The 23,285-nt window shown below is 37.8% G+C and overlaps 2 protein-coding genes across 7 annotated transcripts in view; one reads left to right on the forward strand and one right to left on the reverse strand.

Moving 5' to 3' along the window:
• Positions 1-15,623, forward strand: part of TOP2B (topoisomerase (DNA) II beta 180kDa) — a 66,520-nt gene extending 50,897 nt beyond the window's left edge. Inside the window, exons 28-36 of the mRNA XM_011956240.1 lie at positions 440-634; positions 3,486-3,630; positions 3,845-4,006; positions 5,821-6,025; positions 7,017-7,096; positions 8,606-8,716; positions 12,297-12,422; positions 14,004-14,098; positions 15,117-15,623. Coding sequence (XP_011811630.1) covers positions 440-634; positions 3,486-3,630; positions 3,845-4,006; positions 5,821-6,025; positions 7,017-7,096; positions 8,606-8,716; positions 12,297-12,422; positions 14,004-14,098; positions 15,117-15,287 — 1,290 coding nt within the window. The 3' untranslated portion in view covers positions 15,288-15,623. The remainder of the gene's footprint in view (positions 1-439; positions 635-3,485; positions 3,631-3,844; positions 4,007-5,820; positions 6,026-7,016; positions 7,097-8,605; positions 8,717-12,296; positions 12,423-14,003; positions 14,099-15,116) is intronic.
• Positions 15,624-15,674: 51 nt separating this feature from the next.
• Positions 15,675-23,285, reverse strand: part of RARB (retinoic acid receptor, beta) — a 424,977-nt gene continuing 417,366 nt past the window's right edge. For 5 of the 6 annotated variants that reach the window (XM_011956243.1, XM_011956250.1, XM_011956246.1 and 2 more), the window contains exons 6-8: positions 19,876-20,080; positions 18,909-19,067; positions 15,675-17,184 (exon numbers count right to left, since the gene is read on the reverse strand). In XM_011956243.1, the coding sequence (XP_011811633.1) occupies positions 16,988-17,184; positions 18,909-19,067; positions 19,876-20,080 (561 nt within the window). In that variant the 3' untranslated portion in view covers positions 15,675-16,987. The remainder of the gene's footprint in view (positions 17,185-18,908; positions 19,068-19,875; positions 20,081-23,285) is intronic. The other variant, XM_011956247.1, reaches the window with a different exon arrangement.

Here is a 23,285-nt window from a genome sequence, read left to right on the forward strand (position 1 = left end):
ACATTTAGGAGGTTTTTTTCATATTTTCTCTTATGACTAAAGCAGTAGAAAAAAATAGCTTCATGCTTCTTAGCAGAACTGCCTTTGTATATGATTTGCTAGGATTTTGATGATACCAGGTTATCAGAGGTCTTGATTATTCCGTAATATATCACAGGATCCAAGAATTGGCAGAGACTTCTTAGGTTATTTAGTCACTATTGCCCGCTCGTATTACAAATGGGAAACTAACTAGTTAGATGAATTGGGATTACAATCGAGGTCTTCTGATTTAGAATTCTTTATTTTTTTTATTATTTAATCTTCAATTAGATAAGTTAAAAGGAAAGCTTCATCTTTACTGAGTGAATAACATTTGTTTCAATATTTTATGAAGTAGTGATTATCTTTTCTAAGAAGTTGTTTATGTTTCTTCTGCTGCCTTATAATTATATTTTAGAAAGTGGAAGCTCAAGAACGAGAAGATATTCTGGCTGGAATGTCTGGAAAAGCAATTAAAGGTAAAGTTGGCAAACCTAAGGTGAAGAAACTCCAATTGGAAGAGACAATGCCCTCACCTTATGGCAGAAGAATAATTCCTGAAATTACAGCTATGAAGGCAGATGCCAGCAAAAAGTTGCTGAAGAAGAAGAAGGTATGACATACCTCTTGTCATTGATAGACTCATCTCTATAACGAAATATATATATAATTAAAAAAATTTTAATGTGTGTTTAAATCATGCTTTATTTTATTCAAAATATATTTCAGTGGTAGTAGGAAATCATTCTATGACAGCAGTTGATCTATAGAAGGAAAACATATTGGTAAAGGATCACATATTGTAAAGAGCTACGTAATTCAGCTTTTAAAAGGAGAAATAGAAACACTCCACTCAGCTGCCTTCTAAGTTAAAATCTTGGAAGCCGGCTGGGCGCAGTGGCTCATGCCTGTAATCCCAGCACTTTGGGAGGCCGAGGCGGGTGGATCACAAGGTCAGGAGATCAAGACCATCCTGGCAAACACGGTGAAACCCCGTCTCTACTAAAAACTAGAAAAAATTAGCCAGGCGTGGTGGCGGGCGCCTGTATCCCAGCTACTTGGGACGCTGAGACAGGAGAGTGGTGTGAACTTGAGAGGCAGAGCTTGCAGTCAGCTGAGATTGCACCACTGCACTCCAGCCTGGGCGACAGAGAGACTCCATCTAAAAATAAATTAATTAATTAATTAAAAATAAAAAACTTGGAAGCCAAAAAGAAAACAAAACAAAACCCAAAAACCCAACCATGAGTATATCAACTTTAAAGTATAAGCTTTAGTTCTGTATCATACTCCATTAAAGAAGACTTAGAGTGGGAAAGGGTCTGTTTGGCTTATGAAGTACTCTGTCATCTTTTACTATTTACTTGTTTTTGTCCTTAGTTAAACTACTAAGCACATCCTATGTCATTATCACTGATAAAAGTGCTATTGAGGATTAAAGAAAAAAATGACATTGACCTCACCTCAAGCAGGATGGACCAGAGTTAGCCAGAAGAAGAAAACATCAGAAAAATGTTCAGAGCTGAGGAAACGGGGTGCATGTTGGGCTTAGAGAGGCTAATGTTTTTGGACAGGTTGATTTTTAGAATTCAGGAAGTATACGTTTAGATGTATCCAATAAGTAGGTGGGAATATAGCCTCATTCTTACTAGAGCTTGGAAAATTAGCCTAAAGAGCTAGAGTTAGAGATTGGAGAGTTCTCTGTGCAGAGCTAATGTTTGAAGCGTAGGTGCATTTTGACACCAGAGTGGGCTATCTCTTCTACTGTTGTGATAAACTCAGGTCTATACTACTTTCCTCTTACTTGGCTCCCCACCGCACACAGGTTCATTTACCTAGACACTCTTGCCTGTCTCCTTCGGAAAATGGCTTCTTTTCAGTTGGCATTTGTCAGATTCATTTCTCAGCACTCTTCTCTCTACCTTAAATGGTCCCCTCAAGTAACCTCATCTATGCCTAGAGCTTATTCCATTCATACTGATGGCCCCTAAATCTTTGTTCCTAAGCTATAATGCTTTCAGGAGTGCCAAGCTCATAGCCACTTGAATGCATGAAGCCCATTAAACTCAGCATGTCTGAAACTGGGCTCATTATCCTGATTTAAAAATCTGTTCTTTGCCTTCTCCCAGTTAATGACACTAACAGCCATCACTGATAGAAGCCAAAAACCTGGGAGTTTTCTCATTTAATCAGTAACTAAATCCTATTGACTGCCTACTAAGTAATTCCAAAATCCACCCCCTTATCTTGGTCCCCATTTGACATTGCCTTAGAATTCTGTGTTTTCTCTGAGATACTTTGAAGTGGTCCTCTTAACTCTCTCAGTTTCTAGTCATTTAATCATGATTTCTAGCACTTTCTACTTCATTCCTTTAAGTTCTGTATTTTACTACTAGAATGAAAATTCTAAAAAGTCAGTCTGATTGTTATGGTTAAAAATCTTCAGTGACTCCCCACTGACTATGCACAAATTCTTGGTATACAGTGTTAGCACTTGTATGCCTCTGTGTGTTTCTCCTCCTGGCTACTTGCTTCTCACATTTCCTTGAGTTCTAGCAGACTATTTCCTGTGTTTAAACACCTAATTCTTTAAACATTTAATTCCTGTTAGCTGACTTTGTGCCTTCTGCCTGGGATGCCCTTCCCTTCTTGCTTCTCACCTGACAAACTTAACGTGATTCCTTTAGAACTCAGTCAGAAAAGGAACTTCTCCATGGACACTTTTTTTGACCCTGCCTTGAGCAGAGTTTCTCACTTCTCCCCTTGGGCCACGGCTCTACCAGCCTCTATGTTTGTTATTTGTATTGTAACGACTCGTCCTTGTTGTGTGCCTCTGTGTTTTTTGTTTTTGTTTTTTTACCCCATAGTCTTAGGGTTGGGGTCTGCCTTACAGTGTCTAGCAGTGCAAGACACATGTTACTTATTTTCCTTCAATATTTTGAAGATTTTTTTTAAATTTACTATTATCTTTATTTTTTTGAGATGGAGTTTCCCTCTTGTTGCCCAGGCTGGAGTGCAATGGTGTGATCTCGACTCACCGCAACCTCCACCTCTCAGGTTCAAGCAATCCTCCTGCCTCAGCCTCCCAAGTAGCTGGGATTACAGGATTTTTTAATAGTATATAAAGGCCTGCCAGAGCTATAGGAACTTATTTTGCAGGTACCTTTTAGCTAGTGGTCTGGAAATCCCTCTGATAATCAAAAGCTGCCTTATTTTTTATGGTTGCTTCTAAGTAGCTGTCATTTCACTGAATGTACTGGAAAATTAGAGTTATATGCAATATTATTTACTATAGATAAGTGAAGTAAAACATGGTCTGATCAAAGTCAGCTATTAGGACCTCGTCAGAATCACAGTTTTTAAACTTACCTGATTTGGAGGAGCTATCTGTTGATTGAAACTATCTCTAAAATATGTGATGTTTTTATTTTTACTCGTGGTTTGATTTTCTTTTTATTATGTAGGGTGATCTTGATACTGCAGCAGTAAAAGTGGAATTTGATGAAGAATTCAGTGGAGTGCCAGTAGAAGGTGCAGGAGAAGAGGCATTGATTCCGTCAGCTCCTATAAACAAAGGCCCCAAACCCAAAAGGGAGAAGAAGGAGCCTGGTGAGAAATTATTATAGTTTTGTGTGTGTGAGAGAAAAACCATATGTATAGAGTATTACTAGATTGTACTCTTTTTCTGTAGTTGAAATAATGCCTTTAATTTTAATAAACATTTATTATTTTTAATGAACTTTTCATTATAACAATTTTATTTTTAGTAATGACATTTGTATAAATATGGATACATACTTTATTGCTGTTCTTTTGGTTTTAGGTACCAGAGTGAGAAAAACACCCACATCATCTGGTAAACCTAGTGCAAAGAAAGTGAAGAAACGGAATCCTTGGTCAGATGATGAATCCAAGTCAGAAAGTGACTTGGAAGAAACAGAACCTGTGGTTATTCCAAGAGATTCTTTGCTTAGGAGAGCAGCCGGTATTGTAACACAATTTAATATTAACAGTAACAGTAATTTAATATTACTGTATATTATAGTTTAACCTATATGTTGGTATTGTTAGTATTATCAGTGTTGTTTAAGTACTAAGCCATTACTATTTCAGACATTACAGTTAGGAAGAAGAAAAAAATGCTTTATAGAATGGTCTTTCTAGCAAAGTTGGACATACATTTCTCTAAAGTGAATCATGTTTCCTTACTGATTTTTATTATAAAGTTTAGTTTATATGCCTTCCGCAGTTTGAAGATGTTTGGGAAAAAATGTACCTTGCCGCAATACCAGCAATGATAGATCTATTAATATTAGAAGTGCTTTGTGGTTTTTTGTTTGGTTTCCTACCCCTTGTATCATAAAAAATTCCCTCCTGCTTTAGAAGTCTGAGTACATAGCTCTCTTTTAGATAATGATAGTGGTATGGGTGAACTGCGAAACCCCATTTTGCCATTATAGTAATATAGTACTTATAAGAATATAATTTGATCCTTTCTGAATTTTCATTACCAAGAAATGTTGACATTATTAACATCTAGTGAGTTTTCTATTTTGTACCTTCTTCTGAAATTTTGTTATTTGAAAATTTGTCCTAATTTATTAAAATGAATGATACAACATTGTGGGTGTTTACCTCTGAGAGATACATTTTTAATTATATATCAGACCTTAAATTCTTTGGTTCTGTAATCACCAGGTGATTGAATTTCTTTCCCTAGTGTACATAGGTAGCATAATATAGGTGAATCTTTAATATGAGTAGTTTAAGTTAAATGAAAATTGTTTATTAAATGCTTTAAAACTGTATTTACATACATCAAAAGTGAAGTGTAAAATTACATAACATCCAAGTAATTTAAAAATTTTATTCCATAATACATGCTAGAAATTATAATCAAACACACTTGCTTTATAGCAATATGCCTTTCACTATAATTGGTATCTTTTTATGCATTGTATTTATTGTTTTTGGAATATATTGAGATCTTTATGTCTCCTGTCTTTTCTCATTCATCTAAAAAATTACTCTGTTATTTCATAGTAAAACTAACTCTGAAGAGAAGATAGAAGTTTTTATCCAAAGAGTTAAGAGAAAGTTTAGGTGTTGGTACTGTGACTCACACCTGTAATTTCAACACTTTGGGAGGCTGAGGAGGGAGGATCACTTGAGATCAGGAGTTCAAGAGCAGCCTGGGTAACATGGCAAGACCCTGTGTCTAAAAAATTTTTTCTTAAAAATCAGCCAGGCATGGTGGCACACCTGTAGTCCCAGCTACTCAGTAGGCTGAGGGGTAAGGATTGCTCGAGCCCAGGAGTTTGAGGCTGCAGTGAGCTACGATCATACCACTGCATTTCCTGCCCAGGCAGCAGAACAAGACTGTGTCAAAAAACAAGAAAGTTTAGCACTTTTAAAATAACTGTGAAATTTGTTTGTGATTGCAAATATGGGAAACATTATATTTGTTGTCATTTGTATAATGGCTGTATGAGACAAGGCCATATTGACTACTTTCCTTAGCGTCTTTAATTAAGTATATTAATAAGTACATTAGTTTATGCTCTCCTAACATGCACAGTATTATCTGGTAGCCTCCTGGAAAGTGTAAGACAGACATTAACACTACCAAATAACTAAGGCCAAAGTTGTTGGCTTTTATTCTGTAAATGCTTGCCTTTTTTTCTTATGGTATTTTTAGAGATGGTCGGAATATACTTTAAACGCTTTATCGGTAATAATATTTCATGTATATAAAGCTAGGATTTGAGTTTTAACATTCATTTTTATTTTTCCTCCTAGCTGAAAGACCTAAATACACATTTGATTTCTCAGAAGAAGAGGATGATGATGTTGATGATGATGATGATGACAATAATGATTTAGAGGAATTGAAAGTTAAAGCATCTCCCATAACAAATGATGGGGAAGATGAATTTATTCCTTCAGATGGGTTAGATAAAGATGAATATACATTTTCACCAGGCAAATCAAAAGCCACTCCAGAGTAAGTAATGCTATTTAGTGATGTGGTATAGTTAGTTGTAAACATTTGCCACAGATATTATAGTGAGCTCTTCTAAGAAATTGTTATTCTAGGCAAGGTCTTCTTCGTGAAGGAATCAATCTTGTTAATATTGCGGCTGTTCCCATCACAGTTGCTGTAGTTTAAAGGAAGGATTGGCAAACTTTTTCCATAAAGGGCTCAATAGTAAATGTTCTAGCCTTTGTGGGCCATATTGTTTATGTCACATCTTCTTCATGCTGCCATTCTAGTAAAAAAGCAGCCATAAATGATATGTAAATAAATGAGTTATTTACAAAAATAGGCAGCAGGCCCATGGGATATAGTTGGACACCCCCTGGTTTTGAGAAAACTCACTAAGTCCTTAGAATTGGGAGGCTTGTTTCTTGCCTAAATTTGGCCTCGATAGATTTGTCTTGCTTTTGGTGAGCGTGAACACATCTGGGATTTGAGGTTTGTGAACTATTTTCGATTTTTTAAGAAGTATTTTCTCACGTATTACAATTGGCCTTCACCAGATTCTGAAATAATTGCCCACCTGTAGTCTTGAATTAGAAATAGGATTGTTGCCTGGTGTGATGGGGATTCTGTCTTTCTCCTTGGGTTTTTGTCCATAGTTTGCTGATCGTAAATTCTGGAATGGTTATTTCTATCAACTATAGAATTGGTTTAATAGTATTTTGAATAACTTTAAACCATTGCTTAGTTTCCATTCTTTTTTATATTAAATAATTGATTTGTATGGTGTCTGTGTGCATATATGGTGTGTGCATATGGATTATGGATATGTGTGCACACTTTTACACGTAAGAGAGAAAGAGTTTTATTACCCTGTCTTTAACAGAGAAAGAAATGAAAACTAAAATTTTGTTCTGTGATTATAGTCCTGCAGTATGTATTATATATAATTTATCAGGATTGAAATCAGATATTTAAATTGTATCCTCTGTGGTATTTCTTTTCTTTCTAATAGAAAATCTTTGCATGACAAAAAAAGTCAGGATTTTGGAAATCTCTTTTCATTTCCTTCATATTCTCAGAAGTCAGAAGATGGTATGTTCATTTAGTCTTTTCATTGGTTATTGTATTTTTGCTTTTAGTGGTGGAGAGAAAACAGTAAATAAATCGTTAGGTCATGATTTAGCTTCAGAATTTTTTACGAGTAGGAAACTTCCTTTTTATATTTTGCTCAAGATAATAAGATTTCTCTACTTTTTCTGAGGTGATTCCTAACTCATTGGTCAAAATAGGCATTATGGAAGCATTTAGGTGGACACGCAAATGCTTATCTTTGTTTATGGGTGTGAGTGTGTGTGTAGTGTTTTGTTTTTTTTTTTTTTTTGAGACGGAGTTTCGCTCTGTCGCCCAGGCTGGAGTGCAGTGGCCGGATCTCTGCTCACTGCAAGCTCCGCCTCCCGGGTTTACACCATTCTCCCGCCTCAGCCTCCCGAGTAGCTGGGACTACAGGCGCCCGCCACCTCGCCCGGCTAGTTTTTTTTTGTATTTTTTAGTAGAGACGGGGTTTCACCGTGTTAGCCAGGATGGTCTCGATCTCCTGACCTTGTGATCCGCCAGTCTTGGCCTTCCAAAGTGCTGGGATTACAGGCTTGAGCCACCACGCCCGGCCGTGTGTGTAGTGTTTTAATGAGAGACAAGAAATAATGAAATTTTGAAAGCTTGAAATTTGATTTTCATGGCAATGTGAATGTATATACGACAGTTTTCTAAATCTGTAAGGGCACCAGTAGGATTGCAGATTGGTTTTACTAAACCCTAGTTACCTGAGAGATTAAAACTTTCGTAAGAACAAATTTAATTGGTGTATATACTTTTTGTTTCCTATATTTTTTTGTGTATGGAATTTTTAAGGTCATTTAATTTATTCACTATCATTTTTTAATACACACATCTATACATTTAGACATATTTGGTACATGTTCTATATGTATAGATACTCATTTTTGACAGTGTGTCAAAAGAGTTGTATAAACATATTTATTTACATCCAAGTAGCTATTTTAAAAGTTTGTGCTATGGTGTTAGGGAAGAACAGATTGATTAAACTACTTTGCATGCAAAAGTAAACTGAAGGTAAGCCTGTCTGCCTTTTAAATTAGTCTTCAATAATTTATTTAAAAATAGGAATACTTATTATTATTCTTTTAGATTTAAACATTATTACTGATATTCCTGAAATGGTTAATAGTATTATTTATGTAGGTACTAAAATAATCCAGTGGAACATTTTCATACCTCATTTTAAAATAAATTGTCAGCATGTATTTTTGAATTGGTCAGTTATGTTTTAAATATTTAACATTTAGTACTTTTAATTTTTACTACTTTATGCACTTCTGTGTTATTTAACCACAGAGTTAACATTTTTGGTGTATAACTGATATGTTTTATTTTCTGTTGTTTGTGTATTGTGGATTATCTGGTCACAAAATAGTAACATAAGATCAATTGTCTAGCTAAAGAGAAGTCATCAGTTAAGAGTCAAAGTTTACTGAGAGATCTTTATAATATCTCTTTACTAAAAGAAGGCTTTGCAATTTTTAGATTCAGCTAAATTTGACAGTAATGAAGAAGATTCTGCTTCTGTTTTTTCACCATCATTTGGTCTGAAACAGATAGATAAAGTTCCAAGTAAAACAGTAGCTGCTAAAAAGGGTATGTACTTATATTTGATTGAGTTAAGCATTGCATAGAGATAGTTAATGTAAAAGGAAATGTAACTTAATTTGAAACTATTTGCATTTTTTATCATAAAACAATTAAGAAGTGTAAGTGCTTACAAGGAGAACCTCTCTTGTTTTCTAACCATGTGAGGGAATTAATAAAATTCTAACCATGCGAGGGAATTAATAAAATTTCTTTAAGACTTCATTTTAAAGCTGTTGTAATTATAAAATAATCCCATGCATTGATATCTAAAGGATAGCTTTCTAGAAAAGCTCCCTTGTGGTTAGGTTGTGATGGAGATTACAGTTTTGTCTTGCTAGTAGCCTGCTTCTGTTATCTTTGTTGATCATTACTCAACTCCTTATGCGGAGGGATTGGTCAGTTCAGTGGAGGTCCTCTTTTTCTACGTGAGTCATGCATCTTATCTCTTTTTCATAGCCTTAGATTGGCCACAAAACACTTTGAGTTGATTAATGAATCTCTTACTAGTACCAAGATATATATATGTACCTTGGTCTTTCTGAAAGAGGTCAGTATTTGTGCTTTGTGTTTGAAGGATGACACTTAAAAAAAACCCCACAAATCTAATTGAGATGTGTGCTACTTAAGATAGCAAGTAAATAATACGGATTGTTCCCTCAAGGACTTTAAAAATGCACAACAGACAACCTCATTACAGACACACATGTATTGAATGTAGTAGAACAACAATTTTGAAAAATCCTGCTTACTCTGACTGCACTAGAACCATATTGAGAAATTGGTTATCTACAAGAGTCTCTGTAGCCAACACACTGGGTGACCTTATGTCCCAGTGCCCTTGCCACTTAGTGCACATTGGGCAACGTCTGCATTCTTTGCCTGAGGACTTCCTCTTTGCCACTGTGCTGGAATATTAACGCTCCCCTGCTCCCAGCTGCCTTTAACTAGTGGATTGAGGAAAGTTGTTCTGTAAATATCTCAGTGTCCTTGCCTCTCATGTGAGCCAACTGTGGGATGTGTGTTTCACACTGGCTCTCAAAATTTTCTCGTGGAATTAAGCTCCTAGAATGATGATTGGCTTGATAACTTACCCATTACTGGCTGTCTTCTCTTCATTGTCTCATTTTTGTCTCCCTTTCCTTTACCTCTCAAATAAATACTTACACTTAAATCCTTACTCCAGGATTAGGCAGATTGGCCCAAATCTGGGGAACCCAAATTGAGATAGACACTCTAATTTATCTTTCTTTAAAAAAACAATCAGGCTGGGCGCAGTGGCTCATACCTGTAACCCCAGAACTTTGGGAGATCGAGGCAGGCAGAGATCACTTGAGTTCAGGAGTTTGAGACCAGCCTGGCCAACATGGCAAAACCCCATCTCTACTAAAAATACAAAAATTAGCCTGGTGTGGTGGCACGTGCATGCCTGTAGTCCCAGCTACTCAGGAAGCTGAGGCACAAGAATCGCTTGAACTTGGGAGGCAGAGGTTGCAGTGAGCTGAGACGACAACACTACACTCCAGCCTGGACGGCAGAGTGAGACTCCATCTCAAATAACAACAGAACAATCAAAAAACATCTTTTTAAAATAATCTTCATATGAGCATCTTATAAACACCCTGAAAACTTAGGAGCACATATTACTTATTGAAACCTACCCCGTTTCCTTCATAGAACTGTTCACCCATATTTAACCTGATGAGTTTAGCATGACTAAAAGGCTAGAATATCATGGCACCTATTCTACTTGCTTCCTTCTTCAGTAGCTGAACTGGCCTTGTCTAAGTTGAATAGGTGACTGCTTGTGTGGTGTGATTTCAGGGACCCCAGCAAGTCCTCGACCTTCCTCTAGCCTCCCTTACAAAATACAATTCCAATTAAAATATCATTTCAAGAAGAGGATGCCTGACATCCGTCTGTGGGATTGTCTGCGTTAACTCCAAATTGCATATATTATACAAGTTAAATTCTGTAGTTCCAATAGTTTACAGCAGAAAGGCAGCCGTAGTACTCAGATATCTGACCTGTTTGCCTGGTAGAATTGAAAGTGCCATGTAACTCCAAGCAAAGGAAAAAAAAGTGGTTCCTAGAACACCTGGCTGAGTTTATACTCCCTGCCAGGAGCTGCCCTGTGGTTCTTGTGGTAGATATAGTCTTGAAGACTCAGGTAGGAAAAACCACACAATGTGGGTGCCACTTTCCTAGGGCTCCTCCTGCTCTTGGCTCATGAGGGGCCTAGTTTGTAGTGTCTCAGATTGTGACAGGGATACATTTTCCATCGAATCAGCATAGGTTTTTTGTTTTTTTGTTTTTTTTTTAAACAAAGTCTACAGTTAATATATTTTCTTCCAAGTTAGGTTTTCTTAATTACACAAAAAGTGATATATCAGTTTTTTTCCCTTTTCTTTTTTTCTTTTTTGAGACAGAGTCTTGCTCTGTCTCCAAGGCTGGAGTGGAGTGGCAGGATCTTGGCTCACGGCAACCTCCCTTGCCTGGGTTAAAGCGATTCCCCTGCCTCATCCTCCCAAGTAGCTGGGACTACAGGCGCATGCTACCTCATTGGGCTAATTTTTTGTATTTTTAGTAGAGATGGGGTTTCACCATGTTGGGTAGGCTGGTCTCAAACTCCTGACTTCAGGTGATCCGCCTGCCTTGGCCTCCCAAAGTGCTGGGATTACAGGTGTGAGCCATTGCAACTGGCCTGATTTAGCAGTTTTCACATAGAACTGCAGATAAAGCTGTAAAACAAGGTCTGTTTTTTAAAATTCAACAAAGCAAAGGTCTTGTATCTATTGTCTACTTATATAGGACTTTATATTTCTTTCCACATAAAAATGCCAACTCTGGGTTTCAGCTTTTGAATGGAAGTGAGTTGGTTTCTATTCATTGTATTTGAGGATCCCATACATTTTTTTGTTCTCTAAAACATTCTAAAAGTTAGGACTTAATCTGTGGTTATACTTGGGTTATAATTAATTTATCAAATATGCTACTCTTTTGTCATGACTATATTTAAAAGTTACTGCTTAATTTATTTTTAATGGCTCTTCCTTAAAATGTCTTAATTGTATTACCTAAGGGCAAATTATACATAATTAAATAAAAAGCATTTTGTCATCTATGAGAAATTGTTTGCCTTTACATTGCTGCCAAGCAGAGAGAAACCATTTCATTAAGGCGACTCAATTTTTTTTTTTTCCGAGATGGAGTTTTGCTCTTGTTGCCCAGCTGGAGTACAGTGGCGTGATCTCAGCTCACTATGACCTCCTGGGTTCAAGTGATTCTCCTGCCTCAGCCTCCCAAGTAGCTGGGATTACAGGCACCCACCACCATGCCCAGCTAATTTTTGTATTTTTAGTAGAGATGGGGTTTCACCATGTTGGCCAGGCTGGTCTTGAACTGCTCATCTCAGGTGATCCACCCACCTTGGCCACCCAGAGTGCTGGGATTACAGGTGTGAGCCACTGCGCCCAGCCAGGCAACTCGTTTTCTAATCAGCTATGAGAAATTCCATTTATATAGGACTCTCTTCAGTTTGGTTTGTTGATAAGTATATTGACCTGTGAAATGGAAATTTGCTTACTAGGAAAACCGTCTTCAGATACAGCCCCTAAGCCCAAGAGAGCTCCCAAACAGAAGAAAGTAGTAGAGGCTGTAAACTCTGACTCAGATTCAGAATTTGGCATTCCAAAGAAGACTACAACACCAAAAGGTGAGGATTATCTTCTTATAACACTTTAAACATACACTGTATGGAAAAGATGGCATTTTTTCTACCTCATTGAATTTAGAGAGGCTAAGTATCTATTTTGTTTTAAATTGCTTTACTCCTCAGTAAGCAGTGTGTCTAGGAATCAGTGCTGAATATAGTCCAAAGGAGGTGTATAGCAATTTAGTTCAGTCACTTTGTTTTACAAATTAAAAAAACCTGAGGCTCAAAGAGGTTAAATAAGAATCCCTAAGAATGGTCCAAATTCTCTCCTGCAGCCAACTCACTGAAAGTTGTTATTAAAAAGTCAGATTAGCACTCCACACTAACTAAACTGTGACACTTACTGTAATGGTCTAGATCCAGGACTCTTAGGCTAGAACTTTTTTTCTCACCTAAGAAATAACTGTACTCAGGACTACACAAGGAACCAGCTCCAGTTCTCCGTGGCATCCCTTCTTTGTCTCCAGAATCTGGAAAGCCCTTAAAGATGCTTTATAAAACATGTTTGTAAGACATGATATGCTCTGAGGGTAGCTGCTCCATCTTTTATTCAACTGAAGGGTATCTTCCTCAGTGTGTTTCTTCTGTTTCTTAAAGGAGTGGCTGGGATAAGGAGCTGTAGACCAAAGGGAAATGGGGATAATAGGGTGGAAAAGAATCATAGTGACTGGGAAGGTAGTACTCAAGATATGCAGGATTGAAACCTTTATAAATTCAAAAATGCTATTTCCCTGGTTAATTTGATCAAATATGACATCCCAAGATTATGTAAGGCTATCTTTGTACTTGTCCAATCTAGCTGTCAAGGAATTTTTAAAGATTTAAAATTAATTGCTGTTTAGTTCTATTTTACTTCATTGGCATCATTGTGGGATGGAGAACATCTGGCCACTACTTAAATATTACCTTTTCTCCTTTCACCTCCAATGATGAGAATAAGAGGTTAGGTAGGTGAAAAAAGTGCTGCATGTGCCAAATCTAGGTCTGAGAAGGAATATGTATTTGACATTTTATAGTCAATACTGGTGGTTCTCAGATGGTGCCACTCAACGTGGGATATGCAATTGGTTGTTACTAGTCTTTGATAAGTAAAACTGAGTAAACATTTAGACCTTTATGATAATTTTGTGTTAATAAAACAGCATGTGATTACATTTTTTAGTAATTTGTGTTCTATTGTGTTTTTAAAAGTATTGGCCCATGACAAATTAGAAATTTAAAAAAAAATTTAAATCACATGTAACTTAAGAAATACTCTTCCAAGGTATTTCCTTTTCAGGCTCAAGGACCACATAGCAAATACAGATGTTTTATGTATGAAGGGATTCATCATTAAAATTTGTCTTTGGGACTTTCCCAGATGTTTAATAAAATAGTTCATATGTATTTGTGAAAAAGTCTTTGGTCATGTCAGCCCCAGAATTGAAATGCCAAGTTGTTTATAATCACTCATAGTAAGAGATCAGGACTGCAGTGTTCCACTGATTGGGCATGCCAAAGAAATAAACTACAATGTTGTGGCATTTATCTTTTTATATTGCACTTACCCATGGAAGAAAAAACCTTTTGTATCATTTTAAGGTAAAGGCCGAGGGGCAAAGAAAAGGAAAGCATCTGGCTCTGAAAATGAAGGCGACTATAACCCTGGCAGGAAAACATCCAAAACAGCAAGCAAGGTAACTGGGAACATCATTGCACATTAGTGCATGGCGTTTTAGAAACAGATCGGTAACTGACTTAGTTTGCTTATTACTACAGTCCTGGAACAGCTTTCCGCCTAGCATCTCATATCAATATGGGGCTTGTATATGGTTAAGGAATTATTCAAGTATAAATTTATATAATCAGGACTATTTTCTAAATAACAGTATGCTATAAATTAACCTACTTAGAATCTTCCATTTCATCCATTGAGCTCTAGTACTGTTATGTTACCTAAATATTAGACTCTTTCAGACTAAAATACTATTTTTCAGACTAAAGACTGTTTCCTTTTAACTTGGATTTATTTGACCAGGGCTAATTAGATTTTTTTTTAATTGAATTCATTTGACTGTGGCTAATTTTCCCAATTAGTCTGACCCTTTTCCAGAAGTACACTATTTTTTTTTAGGTAAATGAATGACATCAGCTGCCTCCATCCCTTTTTTTCTCTTCCTAGTAAAACTTAAAAATACCAATGTAGATGATCATAGCTTTATGTTGATTTCCACACTGACCTTTTCCATCCAGTCATCTTCTGTGTCTCAGGTCCACCTCGGTGATGCTTTGCATTTTTTAAAACAAACACTTAACAGGGCATACTCCACATGGTGCAGGAGTCTTGTTTCCTCCCATGAATTCTTGATACGTACTTAGCAATAGGACAGCTTGAATTTTTACTAATCTGGGCATTAGGCGTACTTTTTGGGTAAAATACAGTTTTAGAATATAAGTGTTACATTTTTCAGGCTAGAACTTGGTAAATATGAAACCACCTAGGTGGCGAATTACTGTATGTAATCTTTTTCCTCCAAAAAATAAGGTAACTGGTCTTACACTTAGGTTAGCATTGCGACTCTAATTTTAAAAGTTCCATTGTTTGTAATACTTCCTAAACATAAGTGAAGTTTAAGGAGTGATAGTTCTTCATACTAGTCTTTATTTCTTTTAATAACTTTTAAATCTAATCATCTATTGAAAAAAAAAATCTAGAAACCGAAGAAAACATCCTTTGATCAGGATTCCGATGTGGACATCTTCCCCTCAGACTTCCCTTCTGAGCCACCTTCTCTCCCACGAACCGGTCGGGCTAGGAAAGAAGTAAAATATTTTGCAGAGTCTGATGAAGAAGAAGAAGATGTTGATTTTGCAATGTTTAATTAAGTGCCCAAAGAGCACAAACAAACATTTTTCAACAAATATCTTGTGTTGTCCTTTTGTCTTTTCTGTCTCAGACTTTTGTACATCTGGCTTATTTTAATGTGATGATGTAATTGATGATGGATTTTTATTATTGTGGTAGGCCTTTTAACATTTTGTTCTTACACATACAGTTTTATGCTCTTTTTTACTCATTGAATTGTCACGTACTGTCTGTCTGATTGGCTTGTAGAATTGTTATAGACTGCCGTGCATTAGCACAGATTTTAACTGTCATGGTTACAAAAACTACAGACCTGCTTTTTGAAATGAAATTTAAACATTAAAAATGGAACTGTGTTCTCTGTCTCTTTACTGAAGATAAAGGTGTAGTAAAGGCTCCCACACACCTTTAAAATAAATATATTTTATTCTTTGCCAGGAGACTCCATGGAAAAAGGTAAACAGTATATGAACATAGAAAGCATTGTTAAACAAACAATCTCAATGTACAAACAGAGCCAGTGAAAGTACATCACAGACTTGCTAGTATATATATATAAAAAAAAAAAAAAAAAATTCCACTAGTGCTTAAATGAGAACTAAGAAACTGACACTTGTATCTGTTAACCACTCTACCACAGCTTTCACTCTGCTTCATAGTGATTGAACAAGGTCAAAGGAGTCAGATTCTATGCCTGTGTCTTTCTTTGGGAGTTAATATTAGCCCCTTGGCATCAAGAAGGCTGGAAAAAAAATCCCAATATTAGGCACGAATCAGGAAGGACACTAGAGTTACATGGTCCAGGTGGTAGACCAGCCTGCTAATTATCCCATGAAATTTCCCTAATGGCTTGTGAACAGGTAAACAAAAACTTCTTAACACTGAAAAGTGTTTCTGCCTTGGAGGCTATCATTACTGTAAAATTTTTTTTTTTTAAAACTGTGTAGTTATGTCATTAAACAAGTAATAAACCACTTTTAATTTAAAGTGACATTAACAATTGAACAAATGACATTTGATTAACTGAACTGGCAGTTACACTGATACAGAATTCTCTTCTGCTAGTGCAGGGAATTTGTATACTTTTACTGGGCAACATGAAATAAAAGATGCAGTTTGAGAGCATCAGAAAGAGCAAAGACAAGCTTCCATACTAACTAAATTAGAATATCTTCAGTCTTATCTTGTCATACTGTACAATAGTCCTGTTTCCTTACCTTGATGTCTTGACTATTCCATGAAAGCAAGACAGTTATCTTTTTGAACGTAGGCAGACATGTACAGTAGTCTATTTCATAACCTTGATGTCATGGTTATTTTGAGTATGCAAGACAAAAGGAAAGCACCAAACATACAGTATAGAAAGAACAGAGCCATACTTCTGTATGTACAAAGTCTTCAGAAACTTAACCAGGGTAAATCATTTTGACTGGGTCTTTGCCATGCAATCTTGAGTGTTCAAAGAGGAAAATAGAAGCTTTTAACTAGTTTCTGGTTGCATGAAATGGCTGATATTTTTAGAATTTGAAAAGTTTGTATTTCTAGGTAAGTTACACAGTGAGGAGTATATATATTGATACATACGAAAACTTCTTGGTCCTTCTTGAGTTTTAATATATTTTCAGTCCAAAAACTAAGCAGCAGTAAAAATGTTTTTTCTTGCATTTTAAATCCTGGAACTGAAGGTACTGGGGAATGTTTGAAGTAGTTAGAAAATGTCTTATTGCACGAGTGGTGACTGACTGACCCCGCTGTTTTCCACTGAGCTGGGTGAGATGCTAGGACTGTGCTCTGCTGTGTTCCCACTTGAACTTGGGGTCAAGGGTTCATGTCCTTCAGAATTCTCCAGCATTTCTTGAATGAGAGGTGGCATTGATCCAGGAATTTCCATTTTCAAGGTAATAACACGTTCTGCACCTTTTCCAAAGAGAGAATGGAAATCTGGTTAAGATAAGGAGTTAAGCTATGACAGATAACCAGGGACCAATTTTCATACATTTTAACAGAAGTGTTTCCTGAGACTGTCACTTAGGAATTATAAAATGTTGCTATCAGGTGGCTTTTTGTTGAAAAGGATCCATCGATTACTATCACACTCATAAATACAAAGATGTATTTGGAATGGGAATTGCATCCACCAAAAATCATGTTTGTTTATTCTGAAGTTAGATTGGGTTCTCAGCCAGCTCAGACTCATAGTATGTTGATAAGAGAGGGTCTTTTTATGATCTGCTAGAACTTTATTCGTCTTTTATGCAAGCAGTAACTGATACGATTGCTCCTTTTGATAACAGAAAATTATGCAAACAGTGCCTCCCAGAGGCCATCCTTATTTTACACCATTAAAACATTTTTACTTTATGGAAAAGCAGCAGAGATGTGGTGACATTTAAACTTGATGTCTTTGTTTCAGGAAATCACAATTTACAAAGAGAAGTTCCTGATGAAAGAAGTGTATCTTGAAAAAGACAGGCTGATGCCAGTTACCCACAAACAGAGGAACTGACAATGTGCGGTTATTATTAACAACTTGATTTAGCAGCACTCTGTCCAGTACAGTACCCACTAGGTAGCTAAATTTAAGTTTGTTAAATAAAATTAGAAAAACAGTGCCTCAGTTGCATAAGCCACACTTCAAGTGCTCGAGAACCTCTTGTGTCTAGTGGCTACTGAAATGGACAGTACAGATGATTTCTGTAATTGCAGTAAATTCTATTAGATATCACTAGTCATCTATACAGAATGACAGTATTAAGTTAAATAGCCTCGTTTTTAAAAATCGAAGATACCATATTCACAACCACACTGGTATCTGCTGTTTACTTCTCTTAATTCCATGCAAGGATGAATTCAGAATGCTCATCGAGGAGACCTCTTAGAAGGAGCTCAAGAGTTAAGACTGCTTGTCAAACAAGTTCCCTGTGCTTTTAAGCACTTTCTGAAATACAGAGTTTATTCCTTGGCTAGCAAACATCTTCAGAGACAGAGTAAGTAGTCTGATGGGGAAAGGAGAATGGCAGTAACCCATTTGGTACCAGGGGTAGCTGCTGAGTGATGTCTCTACATAGAAAAACCTTACTGTTAACATTCAACTGTGATATAGCTCTAGGCACCTCTATAATTGCTTGAGTTGCTACATAAACAGAAAATCACAAGGCAAAGAATATTTATACCTCTTAGGAAGGCAAGAGTTCCTTTGCTTAGAAGTGTGCAGAAGGAAATCTGCCTATATACAAAAGAGCAGTGGCTAAAGTGATTGAGAGAAACTTAACAAAGGTTTAGATATTCAGGAAAAACTGGAGTCAAGGTTACATAAGCCAGAGGTGTGTAGAAAGCTGGAATTAAATGTATGAACCTAGACAATTAGCCTGTTATAGTACATTCTCTTGAAAACAATGTTTTTCTAATCAGTCAAATTTTAAAGCTCTCAATCATTAAGATAGTTGAATAGGGTAAGATTTGAGGTTTTTTTGGGGGGTGGGGTGGGGGTGGGGGATACTAATTCTTTTGATTTCAATGAGAAATGAGTTCCAAAACTTAAAAAGCAACCGTTAAACATCCTGAATTGAATAAAGCAACACAACCTGGTGAGGCCCTCAAGTCCACTGTGTGACTACAGTACTGACAGCACAAAGACATACCTTTAGCACTGATGCTACGGAGATCTGTGATTTTCATTAAGATCTTTGGAAACATGTGAGGCTTGCTGGGTCGTCTTTTTCTGATATAAATTTTTAGTGCTTCCAGCAATGGTTCTTGTAGTTTATCTACTTTTGTCGGTTCCTCAAGGTCCTGGCGGTCTACATACCAGGAATAAAGTATTAAATAAAATCAGGATTTATGCCCTTTTCCCCTCTTCCTTGTTTCCTTATTCCTACTGAGTTCATTAATTTGGTAATTCAATTACATACACAAATTTGCAGACTTACGCAATTGCTTTAAGCAGTGATACTTGAAAGAAAAAAAAAACCACCCCCCTTGATAGTATAAACATTTTGATGGCTGGTTGCTTTTGTCCTAGGGAAAGAATTACCTCCTGTGACCAGAAGGTGTCACTACCGAACTGAATTAAAACCTTGAGCAGGATGGTTATTTTAGCACAAAGTAAATCGGCTCCTTAATTAAAGCTATTACTTTTTAACCACTTATGAGTCAGCCTCCTGTAGGCCAGTAGGGGTCACTACAGAGAAGAAAGCTAAATTTTATCCCAGTCCTCCAAGGGTTGGTGGGAGGGCCCAGCCAAATACTTGTATACCTACCCACTAAATAACAAACAGCACATACAAGTCCCTGGTCATCATTCAAATGTCCCCAGGCAATTCATTTTACAATAGTCTGATCCTACATTTAAGAAAAAAAAAAAAAAACCTGTGGCAATTGGAGTAATAGCTTTTTGGGATTTCTTTTTGAGCAGAAGGATCCCAAATACCATTAGTTAATTTGTAACAACATGAAAAAATACAACGAACCCAGGCATGTATGCCTGGCTTTATTCACATCTTTTCCCATGTAAACAACTCCGAAAGGGAAATGAGGAATTTTTCACAAATTGGCAAGTATAAACTGTTCTTCATGGAATTTCATGAGGCTTTTCTACATAGTTGGTACCTCCACAGATTAAGCAGATGGCACTGAGAAGGCCTGTTTCTGTGTCATCCATTTCCAAAGGCAGGAGCTGGTTGGCAAAGGTGAACACAAGGTCAGTCAGAGGACCAAATCCAGCATTGTGCATCTGAGTTCGATTTAGGGTAAGGCCGTCTGAAAAAGTCATGGTGTCTTGTTCTGGGGTATACCTGGTGCAAATTCTAAGAATCTGGAAGGGGAAAAAAAAAAAAATGATGGACGTTCTAAGCCAGCCTGTCCTGAAATCATCAATCAGATGTAAGCAGGAAATAACATGAAGATTTCCAAGGAGCTCTTACATCACATGGGGCAGTGTGTCCCCCTTTCACATGCTGAATGTCGTCTTTAGTCTTCTTTAGCTCTTTCATTAAGAGACTACAGAAGTCAAAACCTAGGGGCTGAAGTTTTTTAGGAAATACTAAACAGGACACAGGAAATTCTGAGAAATATCTTTTTAAAAGTAATTCATTATTTGATTCAAATAAACATTTACTGAGTACCTAAGTATGTCCCAGGCACTGTGCCAGGTGCTGGAGGTTTTAAAAAAAAAAGATGAATAAGCTTCTATTTTTTAAGAGCTTACGGTGTACAATAAATGACAATATCGTTTATTAAATGCAGAGTATATATCAAGTTTTGTACACACCCTATATTCAATCTTTCAAACAGCTTGGTAAAATGAATATTATTCTTATTTTACAAATGAAGGACTTATGATGTGCCCAATGTCACATAGTTAACATGTAACTGAATCTGACTCAAACCCAAGTTAGGCTGTCTCTCCCATGATGCCTCTGATCGCATAGTTACACAGACAGCTACAATACAAGGCACGTGAGTGAAACCAGCAAGGTACTAGGGAGTTCAGAAGAAGGAAAGCTCAGAAATAGCCAAGAGGAAATCAAGGGCAGATCCATAAAGAGGTGGCATTTCCACCAAACCCTAAAGTGTTGGCAGGATTTCTACAGGCAAAAAGCCTGAGTCACTCCGCCAGAGTCTCCCAGTCCCACCCAGTGTATGCTTGACACATAACCCTGTTGGCCCCCTGGGGCGCCAGCTACTGAGGAGACTCCTGCTCACTGCCCTGTGCCTCTAAGCCTCACTCAGAGCAAAACAAACTGAAAATGCCTTGCTTCTGTCGATACTCAATCCTGGCTCATGTTTCCACTGCCCTATTAAGCCTAAATGCTGGTAAGGAGCTCTGTGCATTCCAGAGCACTTCCCCACCCAGAACCACATTTCTGCACCAACGGTAAAAGGTCTCTGCTGACCAGGTTGCCATACTTGACTTTTCCCTCTGAAAAAGTTTCAGAGATGCTTGAAGCACAGAGAGAAGTAAATCAAAAGTGAATAACTCAGTAGGCTGAAGAAGTTGAGAGTTTTTCCCAGATACTGGCACTTAATTTGACTGGGTATAGCCCTGTGAATGTCCACCTCAGTATCAACCTACAGGAGGACAGATGTGATCGGAAAGGCCTGCATTATTCCTGTTACATGGCCATGTGCAGAGACGAGTGGCCTCTGAGGAAGACACAGGACCCCCTACCTAGGAGGGAACTCCTTGTAGTAAAGCCCTCTGCATCCTGCCCCTATTCCCATCAGGTCTCCTAAAAAAAAAACTTCTGTCAAATCTCTCATCTTGTCAGGGAAACACTGGGGGTTTGGGACCAGGACACTTCCCATGGGGAAGTCAGTCCTATCTGAGTGGTGGTGGATCCACAAGAGCCTCACACCCACTGGACCACACGAACCACGATGGGACAGTTGCACTGCAATGGTCACATGCTTTTGGGTTCTCTAAATCTCCAAGAAGGCAGTGACCTAGAAGCCAGCCTTCTTCCTACACGAAGGACTCCCGCGTGTATACGGAGGAAGGCACCAGGACATCCTCTAGAGTGAGGGTGCAGCGCCTCTGTTAGTAGATTTTTTTAAAGTCTGACTTCAGTGTGTTATTGCTTAAAACTCCAAGAGGAAAACTGTGAATGAGTAGCACTCTTCATCCCCGACACACAGTAAGAGCTAATGTTTTACTCATCACCTACCAGGTACCGTAACTAAACACTAGCGTATTATTTCTCCTATCAACCCATGAGTTGTTACTATTAGCTGGGGAAACACATCTGAATAGCTTATGCTAGGTCACATAAGCTGGTAGAATGATTGGATTTAGGCTATCTTTTTCTAGAACCTGTGCTTTTAACCACTGCTCCATAGCTGCCTCATTCTCTCTTTATGCCAATACTCAAACCTAGACACCTCTCTAAGGTTAGGTGACCTTTAGCCCAGTATTGACTTCGATATCAGCCTTACTGGACACTTCTGTGCAGCACATAACTGCTAACTATTCACGGTGGCATACCTGGTGTAGAGGCGTGTAGAGGGGTGCAGAGCTTGTGGCCTGGAAACGAAACCTCATTTTATATTGGGAGGGGTGGTAGAGATATCTAAATCAGGACATGTCATCAAACTTCTTAATGCTCCTACTATATGATCAAGTGGCAAAGTGAATCAGCAATTGACCGTTAATGTGAGTAGTTATCAAAACACTACCATGATCTCTCTTCACTGGATGGGTGGTTCCTTTCACCTCCCAGATACTTGTCCAGAGGCCCTTCTGAGCTAGCCCAGCCATTTCCTCTGGGTTCCCAACTGGTTGACCTGTTTCACTTCACCTCGGTAACTGATGGGGTATGAAGCCATTCCCAATGTCAGAGCAGTAAGAAAACTCAGAAGTCACTGGGCATAAAGCCTCACATTTCCCCTGCAAGCCCTGGAAGATCAAGTGTGGTGCCCAACATCACACAAGCGACAGTGCTAGAGCCTAGAATACGGGTCTTCCAATCCCCAGCCTGATGTTGCTTCAACTACCTGGAGAAACATGAGGAAATACTGCCTATGCAGGGAGTTACCAAGCGACAGTCACAGTGAGCACTTTGGGAGGTCAAGGTGGATGGATCACCTGCAGTCAGGAGCTCGAGACCAGCCTGGCCCACATGGTGAAACCTGTCTCTACCAAAAAGCACAAACATTAGCCAGGCCTGGTGAAGCACACCTGTAGTCCCAGCTACTGGGGCGGCTGAGGTTGGAGAATCGCTTGCACTGGGAGGGGGAGGTTGCAGTGAGCTGGGATCGTGCCACTGTGCTTCAGCCTTGGCGACAGAGTGGAGACCCTGTCTCAACAACAACAACAACAACACAGGTAGTGTGCTCAATATTTATGGGCCCCAAATCCCCGGATACATTTCTAGTCTGGAATCAAATGGGTACTAAATAGGTCTTTGCAGCTTTAACATGCTGCCAAGAAATGAATGCATGAGATCTGTCCCCTGCAAAAATGAAAGAATCCAGAGATTTGTCGGAAAGGAACGAAAGACCAGGATTTAGGACTCTGCAAA

Source organism: Colobus angolensis, unplaced genomic scaffold, assembly GCF_000951035.1.
Source record: "Colobus angolensis palliatus isolate OR3802 unplaced genomic scaffold, Cang.pa_1.0 Scaffold411, whole genome shotgun sequence".
Classification (NCBI taxonomy): Eukaryota; Metazoa; Chordata; class Mammalia; order Primates; family Cercopithecidae; genus Colobus; species Colobus angolensis.